This window comes from Falco naumanni, chromosome 8 (assembly GCF_017639655.2).
Source record: "Falco naumanni isolate bFalNau1 chromosome 8, bFalNau1.pat, whole genome shotgun sequence".
Lineage (NCBI taxonomy): Eukaryota > Metazoa > Chordata > Aves > Falconiformes > Falconidae > Falco > Falco naumanni.
The window spans coordinates 52192682-52210771 of NC_054061.1; the positions used below are offsets into that span (position 1 = coordinate 52192682).

Below are 18090 nucleotides of genomic sequence, written 5' to 3' on the forward strand. Positions count from 1 at the left end.
CTGGAAGATGGAATTGAGGCCTCAGCTTGGGGTCATCCAAAAGCAAATTTAAGTAGAGTTTTCCTGAACTAGTGAGAGTTTTGCTGTCATGTTTGGAAAAACTCGAATATGGAAAAGAAGAACCCAGGAGCAAACTTGGAATTAATCCATGAGCATCTGAGGTTGTGGATAATTTGCAAGTTCCTTTATGAAGGGTCACAACTATACCAATGATTACAAATTAAAACTTCTAAGGAAAATAATGCATATTTCCCCTTTTTGAGACGTCATTGCTTGCTAGTGTTTTCTGATGTACCATAGTAATGATTTATTCTAACTTCATTGACAGAGAAAAGTTTAATCTGTTAAAGATGAATTCTATTAATGTCACCTGCTACTTCAGCATCATGTCTTTAGCCTTTCTGCTATAAAGCTGTATCCTAAGCACAGTGACATGTCATCTGCTCCCATAGCCTGTCCTGCCCTCACTGTTTTAGGTGATGCAGACATATTATCTTCACAGGCATGTTAACAAAACCACTAAAGACAAAACAGTGTCTGAAGGCTAGGAACGTCCTAGTCCTTAGATCTTTAATTTCCATTAAATTAATATTAATTAACTTAGCCAAAGCTTAGTATTGTACTTTAAGAAAAGAGGGTATCTATTGGGAATCTATCTGTTGGTAGATAAAGGAGATAACTGAGCCTGTTGTCTAATTAAAACCCTTACGGAACTTGTAGTTAGTTGGAAAATACGTATTTCTAAAAAAGCTAAAACAAAACTTTTCTAGAGGTAATCTCATATGTGCATGCATAACCTCATCTTTGGCAACTTGAATGTGCTGGCTGCCATGGAATAAAAGTTTTCTTTGTGGAATGACTATGGTTGTACTGGTTCTATGCGAAAAATAATAGCTCTGCACTTCAGTGAGGTATTTAATATTAAAGGCATCTACAAGATACAAAATACTTCTTAAAGCATCGAAGCCCATGCTGCAAAAAATCCAGACTCCGGTGAAATGCAACTTACACAGAGGTCTGGGAACTTGGTAACTATAAATTGATGAAATATTTGTTAAAAATAGAATCCTATGCTTGTGGAAATGAATCTAGTATCTGCAGACAGAGTGAAACTTATTTGGAAGGATTGGACATGCCAGCCAATTATACAATGTGTAAAACTGATCAGGACATTAAGAGTATGAAGTGTTAAATTTTAATCATTTATGTGTTCTGGGAGGTGATTTCGATTGTGGCTTGAAAGTAAAGCAATGCCTCTGATTTGTACTGAAGATGGGATAGGAGACTTGAAATCAGCTGAGCATAACTATAAATCCTGTCTTGTTTTTCGTTGTGCTAACAATATAATTATATTAACATAGCTCACATTATTTCCAAAGCTTCTAGTTTGTATAGCTACCTACGTGTGACTATGAGCTACCTGCTAATGACTTTTGAAGAGCATTCAAAGAATTTGATTAAAGTGTATATTGTCATTTATATGTTATACAGGAAAGATGAAAGGAAGAAAGAAGGGATGTTCCTTACCTTTAACCTTTATCTTGCTCTTCGTCTGTATCACTGGGCATGCAACTCCTGACTTAGATGATGGCGAAGAGGATGTTCTGGGTAAGAGGTTACAAAATGACACAAAACTATCTCAAACAACAGCTGCTATGTTAAAATGCACTGTAGATGCAATTCTGTAGTTGCGTTTTTTCTGGGAAACTTCTGAAACTGGAACTAAGCTACAAGGTTACTAAACACTGGTTCCTAACTAACAGGGCAATGCTTAGAATTTTGTCTTCTCTAATGGCTTTTGTTTCCCATGATTTTTGGACCTTATAATCGTAACCAAACATTATGTTAGATATCAAGATTATTCCCTTAAAGCTCTTTACGACCTCTGTAAAAGTTCAATGTTTGCAAAAAGAACATGCAGCTGGTAAACTCAGGTTTTATCTCCCCATGCAAATGGAGCAGAAACATGATTAATAACATTGTAGACTCATGTTAACTCTCCTGTGCACAGCTCGAGTCACATTTAATTTACAAAGTTTGGTCTAACGATGATGCAACTACTACCCTAGTTGTTTTTCTGGGCCTTGAAGAAGCTCTTTGTATAGCCCTAAGTGACTTGAGAGTGCTGGATAAGTAAAACTTCATCAGTTAGAGATTTTTAATCTCATTAATAAAAATAATGTCAGAAGCGTGACTGTTAGAACTGGGGAGGTTCTAGGATTCTTACCATTGTAAGATCATTGCTTACTTTAACTTCACTGAAATTAAGTGAGGTGGATCAAACTTCTATACTGGATATTGTTGTGAAAGATCTTTTAATTTCCTCCCAGAAAATTCTGAGGCAACAGATAAGGGAAAAGTACACTTTTTGTGCTGTACTAAAATATTATTCTCTCCTCTGAGACAATTATTTAAAATTGTGATGTCTGTCTTAAGCTACAGAGAACTACGCAGTGGATACTTTTCCCATTTGAAAAGTCTGATTTTGAAGCCTAGCTGGGAATGCAGCTAAGAGAAAACTTTTATTGATGTTGGCGCTCTACTTGATCTGTCTATGTTTTGTCTGATTTTTCATCCAGATTATTTCTTTATATCAGACTTTTGCATCACTGTTCCTTGAGACAAAAATATTAATTCTGCATAATCATGGCTATACTACAAATGAAACTAGTGCTCTAGGACTGTCACAATTAATCACTACAATTTAAGATGCACACTGTTCCACATTAAGTGTATGCTGAACATAGTTATGTAGTCGAGACTGCTTCATACAGAATAAATTTGTTTCTCTTTAATATTTCAATGAAATTACATATTTAATTTAGGTACTTCTCTCTGAAGTATATAAATGCCCTTCTTGTTTGAGGGCAAAGTCATGTTTATCTTCACTCTGCCCTGCAACTAATAGTTTTATAAAAATCCTTAGTCTGCTTGAAGTTCATGAAGACCAAATTGTATTGCTTGTTAAAATAACACTTCACCACCAGAACAAGGAATCTACTGGATTCATATTTTTCCTCTAGTTACTTTGTTTGTAAAAGACAATAAGAAGATAATCCTAAGGAAATTAATCGGCATTATTTTATCTCTGGTTATTTTACAACCATTTATTTAAGATTATGCAACCAGTAACTGATTTAGGATGAGGAACAGTTCTGAACTTTTGGGCTTGTATGCCAAAGTAAAAAACAATCAAAAGTGATGCTTAGAAATTAAACTAGGACTCTGTTTTTGTGACAACTGAAGACTTGCTTGGAGTGTTTACAAAAAAATTATTGTTGCAGTACTCTTTTTCTATAAAACGATTAGGTAGTTGGTAATTAAAATCATATTTGTGGTTTCTTAAGAGTGAAATTCTGATCTCTGTTGAATTACAGTGAGTAACAGTAGAAATTCTGTAGGCTGTGATTTCACTAATAGCATTTATTTTCTGAGTTAGATGGTTATAAAATATTGACATACTTCAACATAGAATTGAATTAGTTTCACATATTAAAGGATAAAATAGGTTGTATGCATCCATTATTTATAATATCATACTTTTTGATCACATTGGGTACAAATGCTTTGTGAATTTGAGGGTTTTTTTGTCTATTAGTATTTAAATTACAGCAATAATTAAGGTTGCAAGTCAAGTCCAGTGGAATAAAAAAGGATTCTCAATTTGTTCTCTTCTGGCAAAACCTGTAATTCTTTCCACCAATAAGTAAGGTTAATAACAAAAATAAAAGATGTAAAATCACTAGTTTGTATATTGCTCAATAATACCATATGTGGTTGGGAGCACTTTAGTTGATGTTCCAAAGCCTGAAGAAAATGACTCACAAGTTCAATATGCTTCTTACTTGACTGTGAAAATTTATCAAGAATAAATGTGACTGCTTAAAGAAAGGGTAGGAAACACATGGGTAGGAAGAGCACTGAACAGCGTGTGGGTGGGAAGCTGTCAAACTGACAAAGACGGAGAGAGAAGAAACAGCTATTCATTAGTGACAAGGTGCTCAGTATTGATATCACTTATCAAAGAGAGACACTTACAACAAAGCCTGCAAAAATGACAGCATATCTTTATAATTGAGGATAACCACAGAAACTCTTATAAGGTTGAGAATCCATAACCTAAGCTAACAAAACCAGAAAGTATTTTATACAAAAAGTCAGAAATATTACAGTTTTACTTCTTCCCATTTAATTTATATAGTTCTGTTCTGAAAAGCAGCTCTACAATAATACTGTTGTCTTTCATATTTATTGTGCTGTAGCTATAATACAGAAACTAGTTCACTTTCTAATTAAAAGGATGTATTTTTAACAACCAGCGCTGCAGATTATTCCTAAAAGTTTGAAAGTCATTATTATGCTTACAGCCTGGGGAAAAAAGTATTGGTTTTACTTGTATTAGCGTAAGAGGATTAGACACATTATTCACTACTGGTTTTGTAATAGTAGACTGCTTACTGGTAAAGCGGTAACAGTGCTGTGCACTGATCATGTAAGGTCCAAGTGCTCAGGGCTACAGCGTGACTAACTGGAGATTATTAGAAGTCTCAATGAAATTTCTGTGTGTTAGTTAATAGTGGCTCTTCATGTGTTAAATACAGTGTCTTGAGTTGCGGAAGTTGCCATGTAAATGACAGCAAATGTGAGAATGTCTGTGCTGTGTAGAAACAGTCTTGGCTAGTATCCTGTTTCTGACAGCTGCCAAAAGTAGGAAAACAGAAGGAATGGAGGAAGAAAGTAGTGACATAAAATACCTGCACTAAACTCATGCTCATTGTGAGCCATTTCATCAGCATTACTTCGGACTTACCACAGACTATGGAGTGGAAAGATTGTTAAGCCAGAGCAGCGGACAATTAGCGCCTTCTGTTATGAAAACATATGTAGCTGATGTAACGGAGTCATTATATTAAAAAGTTGAAGAGCTTGAGGAGAGGGAGGAGAGGAGGTTTTGCTTTGCTTTATTTTGGTTTTAGTATGGTGAATAATAACTTTTGTGTGACAGGGAGCATCAGCTCTAACCATTACTTGATGTATTTCTGTCAAAACAAACTCAGTGTTATTGGTCTAGGGTAGTACAGTCCTGTAATTCTGTAGACTAAATTTCTTTGGACCAGATGCCTAAATTCAATGAGTAATAAATATCCAACTTGGTCAGGTCCAATGTGGAAGATTAAACTCATTTGCTTTTTAAAATGACAAATGCAACATGCTATACATAAGAAGGAGAACTGATGCATTTATAAATATGAGGTAGAAAATAACTGTTGAAGCACCAGTATAACAGGGTTATAGTTGCTAGGAAGTAAAAGGAAGTTGCAGAGCATTGCAAAAATAATGCAATATTGTAAAAAAAGGCAAGTAGTTCTGTGTTGTATTAAGCAAAAAAAAAAAAAAAAAAGGATAAAATAAAAGAGGATAATTATTCCATTCTATTTGGCACCAGTAATGCCTCAGGTAAAGGATTCTGTTCAGCTCTGAGCAGCATACCTTTACAGTAATTCAGATCAATATGAAGAGATCCAAATGAGAGTTGAAAAAGGGTTAGAAAGCAAGGATAATAAAAAGATTGGAAGAAAGGAGTTTATTTAGTATAGAAATAATTAAAAAGAGACTAAAGCTATCAGAAAGAAAGTAGAGCAGAAGTGGCCTACTGAAAAGATGCAGTAAGTGCTAGGGGACTACTGCACTACAAAGGCTTCAAGCAGCCTAGGAAGGAGCTGAACCTGCAGACCCCAAAGTAAAGGTTGAGAGTGCAGGAAGCCACTTTCTGTCCTGCATCAGTGTTGAATTGCAAGACACGAACGTTAGATTAGAAAATCAAAACAAATTTGCTATATATATGGTTTTAAATTATTCTGTCAGTGCACTGAAGGAAGTACAAAATGAATAATATGTAATAAAGAATATTTAGGCTGTATATTATAAAAAAGGCTTGTCTTGCAAGAAGGGCAGTGAAATCCTGGAACTGACTGCTTCAGGTTGCTAGGAACTGACTGACTGCTGGGAAATTTACTTCACTGGAGTTTTTTTAAGAACAATTTGGACAGCTGTCAGAAAAGGTCTCAAGGTATTTATCCCATAGAAATATGCCAAAACTTGAATAAGAAACTCCATGAAAGTTTGTTCCAACTTCCTTTCCACGTTTCTATTGAAGAATATTCACTGACCTTCCTGACAGATACTGTCTCTAAATGTTATAGCCTGTGTTCTTTTCACGGGACCCAAAATGTAGTAGGAACAATCTCTTCTACTGTTCAAGAGCAGAGGAGAAGGTCCTATACTAGAGAGTTGGTTTTCTCAGGGTATATTCCATGTGCAACATGAGTACAGGCAGATTTGTATGCATGCAGACCTACGGGCCAAACGTGCTTGCCTTCTCATCTACTGCTCTAACCTGAGAAGGAGAGCTAATTTTATATCAGCTGTGTGGGTTAAGTGTTCCCAGGTGTAAAATAATGGGGAAGAGTTCTTTCACTGTTCCCAGACACAAGAATGATTCAGTTCCCATGAATCCCTTTGAGACTTCTTTTTTCGAGTCACTTGGTTATTGTTCATAGTTGGAGGGTTTGGCCCCTGGGGGTTTCACAGGGTACAGATTTTAGTCAAAGAATGGTAACTTTCTAGCACTCCTAAGAAAATAAATGTCTGATTGCCAAAAAGCGTGACACAGATAGTCTGTTTGCAGCAGATGTCAGTACATCTGACTGGTAACAGTGTCGCTGTGACTGCAGAGGAAAGGCCTTAGGAGGTAAGCAAAACAATGTTCTGTGGGTTTGATGGGAAATAAGCAAGGAGTTGAGACCAGAAAGTTCCCAAGATAAACTCTACTGAGCCATTTGCTCATCATCCTTGTGTAGTTTTGCAACTACGCTTGCACACTATTTCTGTTTTCATAGCCCACAACATTCATGTGGCATAATGTAGCAAGCAAAAAACAAGCTGACATAACCTTATGTCTGAAATTCCAGTAGTTAGGAAACCTAGTAAGTTTTCACAAACTCTTGTAGACTGAACTGGGTCACTGACACAGGTCAAGTAGATCTCATTTCTTGTCTGCCAAGAAAATAACATGTTTTATAAACTAGCTGCCAGCGCTCACCCTAACTGCATCTGAGTAGGATCAGTTTCTATGGAACTCTGAATGTTTAATTTTACCGTTTCAGGAGTTCTTCCAAAAGTTACTGAGAACTTTAATGTTTTGAAGGCATTTTTTCCCCTATTACTGGGTGGGGGAATTCCAAAATTTCATTTTGTGATGCAGTATCCTCTCAAATTTTCAAGTTGAGCCTTTTTAAATCCCTTCCAAAGGATTCCCAAATCTGTTGGAGAAATTTAGACCTTTGAGGTCCAACTTGCAATTTCTTCTGACTTCTAAATCCTAATTCTTCATGGACTCAGAAAGACTCAGATAAGGAAACTGGCAAGAAACAAAATTCAGAAATCTGTTTTAGAGACTGAATATTGAACGAGAATTTTGGAATTAGCCATCCTAATCTGTATTTTAACATCACATTGTCCATTTTTGGAAGACCTAATTGTGTGCCACAATTTTTGTGTTGATGGTGATTGTGTAATAAAGTTTGTTAATTTTTTAAGGATTTAAATGCTATGAGATAAACTATTTTAGTGCTGAAAATTGTTTCTTTCCTGTAGGTTTAATAGTTATAAGTGGCTAAAATGGAATAAAATTGGTAAACTTCCATTGACCTCAGTATTTATGAGGATTATATCAGCTGTGCATTTAATTTAAAAATAATATAATAAGGGCAATTTTATATGTTAAAATTAGGTATCCACTGAGCAGGTAGGTAGTAGCTATACAGATTTTCTTTTTTCCATGTCATAAAGCCTGATTTTTGTGGATTCTTGTAATTAAAACTGGAAACTTAATCTAGTTACTAGTAGGAAGCTGTGTAAACAGATCATGTAAACTCTTCTCATTCATTTTTTTTTTTTAAATCCTGTTTGCTGGATGACTGCAAAGAGCATGGATAGATACTTTTCATATACATGTTAAGAGACATCATTGCTCTGGTAAGCTCTGGGAGAATGAATGAATAGAAAATTTCAGGTCTGTTCTTTTGGCTGCTATTGCAAGCACACAAGCCCTGTAAGTCTTTCAAAATCCTCTAGGGTGAAATAGTTCCTTGAAAAAGCAAACCAGGAAAATATATTCAACCATATATTGATAAGGGAACAGTATCACAAACTGCATCATCAGTCAGAATTTCCTTATAGATGTCGACAGTATAAAAGTATGCTAGTGTTGTTCTTCACGGTACACATCTGATAGTTTCTAGAAAACATTCCCTGACCTAGTAATGTATATTGGAATACATAGAAATGACACGGTTTGAAAAGATACAGTTTCTTTTTGCCTTAACTTTCTAGTTGGGTACTTAGCTCTTGAAAGCTCTAATGTAAGAACAGTGACATCAAATAAAATAAGACAATATGATGACCTTATGATTGTACCAGTAAAGTGTAATCTGATAGGGGAATGGTGCCCTCTGCAGGGCTGCCTTGCTTAGTTCTTCCTGCACTGTTCACTACGAGATGTTTTCATGAGCTATGTTCACTATTAGAAATGCATGGACCTGAGCACAAAGAACCCTCTTTCTGCTTTTTTTCATGCAGGAATAGTCATTGTGGTTTTAGGAGCTACTAGGATTTTCTCGATGTGTTTGTTGTTCAGAATTTCTCAGTAGCTCCTGTGACTAAGCCACTATCCATAGCTATTTAGAGGTTTATGATGAGGAGTTGAAATTTTTAATGTGAGCTATTTTGATTGAAAATTGAAACCACACATTTGGTTTGATTGAATGGATTTTGTGTTCCAATGCAGATGATGATTTTCTTTTTACGTCTATGGTTATGTTTTCAGAGTGTTACAGGCAGATGTTATGCAGTGCCTCTCTAGCAGAAGACACGAGCAATCTCATTTTGAAGTTACACTGTGTAGTGAAGCTAAATAGCTTAATAACAGATATTCTCCTTCTCTATATTACAGGTGCTGCTTTGCCACCACTGAAAGTGGGGCATTCAGTCTGTGCCATGAAAGCAGATGAAGGTCCATGTAAAGCAATCCACATGCGCTATTATTTCAATATTCAAAGCCGTGAGTGTGAAATATTTGAATATGGTGGATGCCACGGGAATGAGAACAACTTTCTAACGCTGGAAGAATGTCAGAGGAAGTGTGTGGTAACAGGCCAGTACCCATTCTTTTATCCTTCTATCAGTTCTTCATTTGCATCTGTTATTTCTCATCAACAAACTGTATGAATTTTGGAAGTAGAGACCCTCTTCAGTGCCTATTAACACAGTAATATGGTGCCTCTAATTATATTCCCAAATATTACACTAGGCTGTAGTAATCTGAATTATTGTGCATTAATTAAAATAAATTGTGCAAAATAAAAAGTTCAGGATATGGAAAGTGTGAATTTTTTTAGTGGACCTGTGGAATAGAGACACCAGTGCAAGAAAGCTTATTTTCTAGCTAGAGCCCCATTTTAAATGAGTTCTTAAAGGGAAATTGATGTTGAGGCTGGGCTAAGCTGGTGAGCAGCACAGATGTTGTTTATTGCTTTCAGAGTATCTAACATAATTTTTGATCCCAGGTTTCTCCTTCACTTGAGAAGCTGATAGGAGTCCAGAATCTTGGACATTTGCTATGATTCAATGTAATTAGAACTACAGTAGTAAATAATTCTAACTAAAAATGTGAATTATAGCTATTTGTCATAAAAGATCTGTTTTATTGAAACCTCATCAATTAATCGTTAGAGAGAGGAAAAGAAGATGCAAAATATGATGCACAGTAGAATATGCAGAAGTGCCTTGTGAATGCTGTTTTTGCTATTAAAACTGATCCTTGTCATTAACTAAGGCATTCAGGCTTGTGAAAGTAACTAACTCCTGTTCCTCACAGGAGCGTATGAAAGAAGATTCTTAAATTGGAAGTTAATGCCAGTGGAGCTAGAAATTTGAAAAGTTCATATTTTTAGAGACTGAAGGAATTAAAGTCTTATTGAGAATTTCTTCTGGATACCTAATATGGATCTTGCACTCATGGGAATTAGTTGGAATGTGTCTGGCTGTGTAAACAGGAAGCGAGAGTGAAGGAGCTACTGGGGGGGGGGGGGGGGGGTGTAACAGAAATACAAAGAAAATTCCAGAATAAAAAGCTCATCAGAGGTGTGTGATAACCTTCAGATAGTATACCAACTATGTGTTTTTTTCCCCAAGTGAATTCTTATGTTGGATGTTCATTTATTTAGACTTTGAGGTAAGACAGAAGGATTAATTCTCAATAGAAAATACTTTTCAGTCACGTATGCCTGACATACACGAGACACATGCCCAGCAGCAAAATACGTCATTAAGTGTTACTGAGCTCAAGACAGTGATACTGAGCAATCCTGCAGTAGAGAACAGTTTACAGGTTATTCTGAGAATATGTGACACAATCAGATTGTTAATCTTTCCTGCCTGTTAGACATGTGCCCTGGTAGCACCCTACAACTGTGCAGATCTCTGTAGGTGTCGCTTTGTTTGCCCTGTTTTCATAATTTATTCCAGCCCTGGGCCTTTCCATAAAACTGGAAACTGCTGGTATGTTATAGGTACTGAGATGCTGGTAATGCTGATGTGCTATAGGTACTGAGTTGCTTTGCAGGATATAAATTTGTACCTTCTAGGATTAGTATAGGTTGCTTTCAAGCACAGCAAGTTTATATATGTTACAAAAAATACTTTGAGAAATTTCAGTTCAGAAAGTTGATTCCAGAAGCTCCTTTTTGGATTTTCTGACCCAAACAGACTATATGTATAAGACAAGCTCATTTATAGCATTGTGCTTTGTTTGTAATAAATGTAAATGTCTCTATTCCCATCTCCCTTCCCTTCCAGAATTCACATCTAATGTAGTATTTAGATCAGGCCTTAAAACTGTTACATTGTCTGTTTCACAACACATCTGTATTTCCTGATAAAAATTACTATGGTTTATGTCACTAAATTTATTCTAGACATCCAAGTAGGTAACCTGTCTCCCATTCTGCCATTGACAGCTTCCAGCAAGATTCACTAATGAGCCTCAGAGATCAGATGTGCTCCAAGGAAGAAGTGACAAGAGTCAGTCACAGTCTTGCTCTGTTTTCAGGAGTCACATATAAGTAAAAGCAGTGCTAATGATATTAAAATCAGGTATATCTTGAAATGACATCCCATTGAGGAAAAATGATATGGAAATCATAACTCCTTAGTTACTAAAAAACATAATCTAGCATTTCAAGTAAAAAGAAAAAGAAAAAAACATGGCATAGAGAAAAACATCTTCCTGAATAGAAATATCTTGCCTTAAATGCAAGCACACACAAAGTCAGTGAAATTTTGTCCTACTTGAATCTGAAATGGGACTCCAGCCAACTCTTAATGAACTGACTGAGAAGGGAAAGAACATTCATACAAGCAATTCAGTTTCTTTTCATGTTGAAGTCTCAGATACTACTAGAAGTGCAGATTACTAATTTGGTGCTCATATACTGGTATTTGTTTCTCTAAAATTCAGTTAGGATAAAAGCTATTTCCAATATTTTTCTTTTTCCAGACTATACTGTTTTTGTCTAAGATTCTTCACACCTGATTAAAGAGAATACATACAGCAGTAAGATAGAATTAAAGTAATAAGTTTTTAAATAATCATAAGAAACTACTGGATAGGAGCAGATGACAGTTCTTGGTAGAAAATCATACAAAGAAATTCATTACACAGGTAATGGAAGTTCAGGGTTGTGCTTAACCAGTATACAAAACTAACACAAAAATGTTTTGCTCCTTTTCTATCTGTTGTTTTGTTCTTACATTTCTACAAATTGTCTTATCAAAAGTTCTAGCTGTTCATTATGTTTGGGAACTGAACCCTACAATATTTAAGGAGAGCAAATAGCTTTGTGCTGATTATAGCACAGCTTATAAAATCAGTTACAGATTTCAGATTTCTTGTATCAAGGCCTAAGTGATAATTCTGGTATCTCTGTATCTGGGTCATTTTCTCCAACCAGAATATGCCAGTTTTAGTGCTTGTCAGTAGAGAAGGTAGGGTTGTGGTGCTTGAAGCTTAAAAGGCATGAGTTGGTGTTGCTTCCAATTTGGGCCAAAGGTTGCCACCCACCAAACTGGGTGTAGAAGACTTACATTTGTTGTTTGGTAATCATCACTCCTGTAAAGGTTTATGGCTAAAGAAGCTGATGTCCTTCCTCTACTTGACCCAGACTGGGAAGATTTTTGAGTATTAATTAATACTACTTTTTTCTATATGGTTATCCAGAAGATATATCTATCAGAATTGAAAGACGACATTTTTGTGAGCGTTCAAAACATATTAACATAATTTTAAGGAGTTAAAAATTATTCAAATTGTGGCATTAATATTTTGCATAGTAATCATGTTTGTCTGACAAATGGCCTTTATAGACTTAAAATTCTTCCTTTGTCATATGACTTCCATGAGTCATAAGTTTGTATAATGGATTTAACTGATGATTTTTTTCCCCCTATGGTTAACCAGCTTAAAAGTTACTTTCTGTATTTATTAAATTTTCATCACAGAAGTTGATGACACTTGCTGCTGAATCCAACAGTTAATACATACATATAAGTTTAAAGAATGAATGTTGGGAATGTCATTCTAAGAGAACAACCTTCCTTAAAATACATTTTCTTCACTTCTACAGTGTTCTGTTTAGAAAATTATGATTAATCTTTTTCAAGATGAAAAGTGGAAAGTTAATTTTTCTTGATTAGCATTCAGTGTCAGAAAGACCTGGGATCTAGGATGTGAAGCTAGTGTGTTTTATTCTGTCACCAGGTTGGCTTTTGGTGCTTTACATCTGGTGTCTGGCTTTGGGTTTCAGCTGGACCCACAGCATTTTTGCCATGTTTGGAGCAGGGTTGTCTGCAGGACTGCAGCTGCCAGTATCTCTTCCAAAACATGCAGCTTCCTGGTAATTTGTAGTGTTTGTCCTAAATTCCAGTTTAAAGGCTAAGACAGAAGGTGAACTGAAAAAAGCGGGGTTGATAGATACAGAATTTGGAATGAAAGGTGTCAAAAAGTCATGATCAGGTGCGATGAGTGAAGATCATAAATTATTTCTTCAATCTAATGCTAGTATTTTGACTAATATTGTTATTTTTACTCTGCCATATATTTTGGAGCAGGTCCAAAATCTGGATCAAATTTTCTGGACCACATTCTGTACTGGCATATAATTGGCATAACTCCATAGAATAAAACTGAAAGTTATATAAAATGAGAACTGGTTTAGTGTCTACATCTTGGTACTCAGCCCAAGCACAGTGTTTGGTGTATGCATAATAGTGATCCAAGACTCTAAGTATTGAATCTGCTGTGAGGAACTGGAGCAATAAAGGCTTGTTATTTCTGTATTCTCTGAATGAATAACAGCAGATAGAATGATTTGGTGGCGCACACAGTATGCTGTTGACCATCAGCCATAAAGGAAACTAAGAAGTTAACCTGCTTTTGCCAGTAAAATTCAGTAAACCCCCATATAATTCATTAAGTTCTTTTTGTTAAATCTGGCTCAGTCTGTGTAGTCTTCTTGTATATGGTTATATTCGTCTTACTTAATGTTTCCAGTATTTATTACTGCAGGAAGACCACAATTTAGTAACTGCAGAAATCAGACTGAAAAGAGAATATAAGTGACAGGAAAACACTTAAGACCAAAGAAAAATCAAATTGCTACTCAGGCATTTATCACTGTGAAGAATGTTAAGGTCAAGACTGCTAAAAATAAGCTAAAGGGAAGTTATGTGACATATATACAAAATCAGAAGAAATAATGTGAATAGTTGAAGTGTCTGATTTTCCAATATTAAGCACAATAATAAATGAGCCAACATGGGTGAACTGCCAAGCTCCTTAAATCAGAACAACTTTTAAAAGTTTTGAATGAATAAGCCATCAAAGACAGAATTGGCTAATTCCCAGAACTGACTGAAGTCAGTACAAGAGTTCAGGGAGCCCAACTACATACAGGTTGGTCACTCTAAGACTCTCTAAGACAGTGTTTAGATTCAAGATGCCTAGTTCTCACTCAAGTCTCCTAGAAATTAGCTGCATTGTGGGGTTTTTTGTGCCCAATATTCACCACTTCAAGGAAGAAAATAAGAGGAGCTTGCCTATATGCTCTGTTGTTTACTGGATGTGAGTAGAATCACAAATGTCAGCACTAGCACAAAAGGCCTAATTTTCAAGGCAGGAGATATATGTCCTTGGCTACTTAAGCTTCTAATATGGGACATGACAGCAATTCTAAGGTCTATAATTTATACAACAGATCTACTCAGAAAATACTCAGAATACTCAGAAAAAAACTCAGAAAATGTTTGCTTACATAGAAAAAATTAACTCAGCTGCGGATTTGGGTTTTTGGCTGAAACCAGAAGCAAAAAGACATGGTTGACATGAAAGTAAGATTAGAATATTCTAGGCCTGTATAAACTCACAATAAGTTCTTCCTGTTCTGTGCCAGAAGAGTAGAGATCATTTGCTGAAGTATGATTGCTGATTTTGGATGGAAGGGAACAGCTGAGTGAAATTAGTGAAATGGCCTGATGTGAGTGGCCATGGTTTAGGTCATGGGTTTAAATGCTGAAGGCACAGCCTCCTACTAGTAGGAAGCACTGGAAATATGTTCAAACAAATGATATGTCACCCTAAAGTGCATGTCATGAATAATATTTTTTAAGGATGCCAGCTGCATAGTCCCAGAGATGGAAGGAAAATTTATCATGACAGAATTACTACCAGATAGATTTGTTTTGAAAATATAATACAGGCATGTTTCCAGAAGAAAAATAAAAAACCTGTTAAAATTGTGTTCTATCTGTTCTGTCATATGCAAGAGGTCAATAGGTAACGAAGAGTTTTAGAGAAACTAGCATTTCATAATGCAGTTAAGAAAAGCACAAGTACAAGACAAGAATTATGAAGCGATCCCATTAAGATGACTCAGGTGAAGTTCAGAAGCTGCTATTTTGTATGGCTTGCAAAATAGTTCTGTAATAGAAAATGTATAAGCTATCCTTGGCCACTTTCTTTCTCTCAGCTGCCAAAAAATTTTCAGCCTTTATTACACATTGGCTGAGCTGGTCTCCCCTTGGACTCCTTTGTAGTTTTATGATTAGGCAGTCTCCTAGAAGGGGAAGAAAGTTTGTTTTTAATTGCCAAAAAGGAGTGTGGGGTTGAATTCAGATATCCAGCTTCTCCAGCAAGTACAATAAAACCCAGGCTTCTCCATTAAAAATGACAATAACAACTTCATCATCGCTGATCATACACTGAAAGAACTATGCAAACAAGTTTATCATCTATACTACCCTAAAAATAGTTGGAGATGATTGGCCGAGTGGGCTTTAATATCACAAACAGCATAATGAAAACTATTCAGACACTACATTAGCATAGCAAAGGGAATTGGACAGCATGCGAGAGGTCTTTATTGCTAACTAGATCAGCTCCAAAGCTATTAACAGTATCAGTAGCTACAGGAGTTGGGTTAAATTAGTCTGCTAACTACTTTTCTTTTGAAGAGTGAGATTATATAATACAGTATTCTGGTTCCAGTAACATAAAAGGAATTTCTCTGTTTAATATTGTCATAATTTGACTCCAATACTTCCTATATCCTCAAGTTACCAATATAGCAGGTCTTCTCATACAAAAGAAATGACACTTTAGTTCTCCAGAACAAACTTTTGTGCTACTTCTATAATGAAGAAAAGAAAGAAGGGGAAAAGATGCTGTACTCTTCCTCCTCAGTGCTCATTGCTCACTGCTAAGCATCCTGGTATCACAGGTGAGACTTAACATGTCTGCTTTTGCTAAATACTTTTATTTATTTTTATTGCAGAATTGCCTCAGAAGATGATGTTAGCAAAAATTAAGAAAGGTAATTATGTTTACCTAATAATCTAAGACTCTTACATGATAAGGGATTTAGCTCCTTTTGTTAAATTCTTTATGTATTTTTCCAAGTTCTCTCCTAAAAAAAAAACCCAACAACATCAGACTAAAGTGAGTTCTTACTCCTAAACTACTACTTCTGTAATTTGTCAAAGACTTTGAAGACAGCTGTGGTCACTGAAGATGGTAGCTGTTATGTCTTCTCCCGAGAATAAATACATCATGACCCTTTTTTTCCTCTTTCTTCGGTAAAGGGAAAGGAAGGACTCTGCAGAGATTCAAGCATTGTATTATTAGCCATGGTGTGGGACTCATTGTATGTTTTGAGAATAAACTAAATGCTTTCTTCACTGTTAGCAAAAATAGGAGAAAACTTCTGTTAAAGTAAATGCCTGATACCCAGACTTCCTAAATAGCCAGTGCTTGAGCACTGAGAATGGCTTGTCTGAAACACTGCTGGTCTGCTGAGGTAACCTGTGTTCCTAACAAGGATATTTGTTTGATACTTACAATAGAGCTTCTGAAGACTTCACCTTCAGCTTTTGAAGACTTCCACCCTTCCCCTTTGCACATTAGAGACTTAACTGAAATGGGCCCAATGCTGGTAGCCAGAGTTCACTGAATACAAGCTTGAGTAAATTTCACAACTCAGCAATTCTTTCTCTGCTTACCCTCCTTCATTCCTCCTTCCATTTGCTTCCTCTTGAATTGGTGTGCATTTAACTCCTCGCAGAAATACCCATATTTCCAGGTACATTTTGAAATAGAATCATTAAATTATTTGTCTTTGCAGAATGGTGTACAGAATATTTTCATACTGAGATCTTTGTTTTATTTTCCAATTTTCTACTGTCTTTTCCATTTTTAATGCATAAAAAAAGAAAAAAAAATTGTGAATCTATGCTGTGGAAGTTACTAAAGTTGATTTTCTACAGATGTTGCAGACATTTGGCACTACTTCCTTTAAGGTCTGACCCTAGTTCCCTGCTTTTAATGACAAAACAGAACATACCCTGTTAAATTCAGCTTGTGGCTGTCATCAACATCATTACATATTTACTATTGCTTCCAGTAATGTAGTCTTGAATACTGAGTCTCTGGAGGAAGACATGGCATTTAGAAGTATAATACTAGTTTGTAGTTATGATTATATTGCCTTCATGACCTCTCCAGAAGTGGCTATAAAAGTTAGCTGTGAGCTCAACTTATTTGGACTTAATTTCCTTTTTCTGCAAGAACCATTTTAATATAAGGATTTTCTAAATGAAGAACAGCTGTTTTTAAGAATCAGTCATAATCCTGTAGTCTACTTTCATACCCTTATTATTACCCACCTTCCTTTCTCAGTTAATATCATAATCTTATTCTGAAATCACAATATTATGCGATGTTTGATGAAAGAGTTGTTTCTGTGTCTCCTATTGTCTGTTGGCTTCTAATAGATGATATATGGGATAGACACCACTGTGGTAGACTCTTGCACGCTACCTGTCTACATAACCTGTCTTATTTCCCTTCTCACCTGAAAGCATATAGTATGCCTTGCCCATAGCTTTCATATTTCATGGAATCACAGAATGGTCAGGGTTGGAAGGGACCTCTGGAGATCATCCAGTCTAACCCCCTGCTAAAGCAAAGTTCACCTAGAGCAGAGGAGGAGACCCCACAGCCTCTCTGGGCAGCCTGTCCCAGCGCTCTGTCACCCTCAGGGTAAAGAAGTATTTCCCCATATTCAGGTGAAACTTCTTGTGTTGCAGTTTGTGCCCGTTGCCCCTTGTCCTGCTGCTGGGCACTGCTGAAAAGGGCCTGCCCCCATCCTCTTGGCACTCACTTTTAAGATATTTGTCTTCTCCAAGCTAAACAGGCCCAGCTCCCTCAGCCTTTCCTCACCAGGAAGATGCCCCACTCCCCTCATCATCTCTGGGCACAGCGCTCCAGATGAGCCTCACCAGGGCAGAGCAGAGGGGGAGGATCAGCTCCCTCACCCTGCTGGCCTCGCTCCTCCTTATGCCCCCCAGGGTGCCATCGGCCTTCTTGGCCACAGGGCACACTGCTGGATCATGCACCACTTGCCGGTTGTTGGTCTATGT

General features: G+C 36.4%; 1 protein-coding gene across 4 annotated transcripts in view; it reads left to right on the forward strand.

The window, feature by feature from the left end:
* Positions 1–18090, forward strand: part of TFPI (tissue factor pathway inhibitor) — a 36002-nt gene that overhangs the window by 8359 nt on the left and 9553 nt on the right. For all 4 annotated transcript variants that reach the window (XM_040604081.1, XM_040604083.1, XM_040604084.1 and 1 more), the window contains 3 exons: positions 1492–1608; positions 9014–9214; positions 15948–15986. In XM_040604081.1, coding sequence (XP_040460015.1) covers positions 1492–1608; positions 9014–9214; positions 15948–15986 — 357 coding nt within the window. The remainder of the gene's footprint in view (positions 1–1491; positions 1609–9013; positions 9215–15947; positions 15987–18090) is intronic.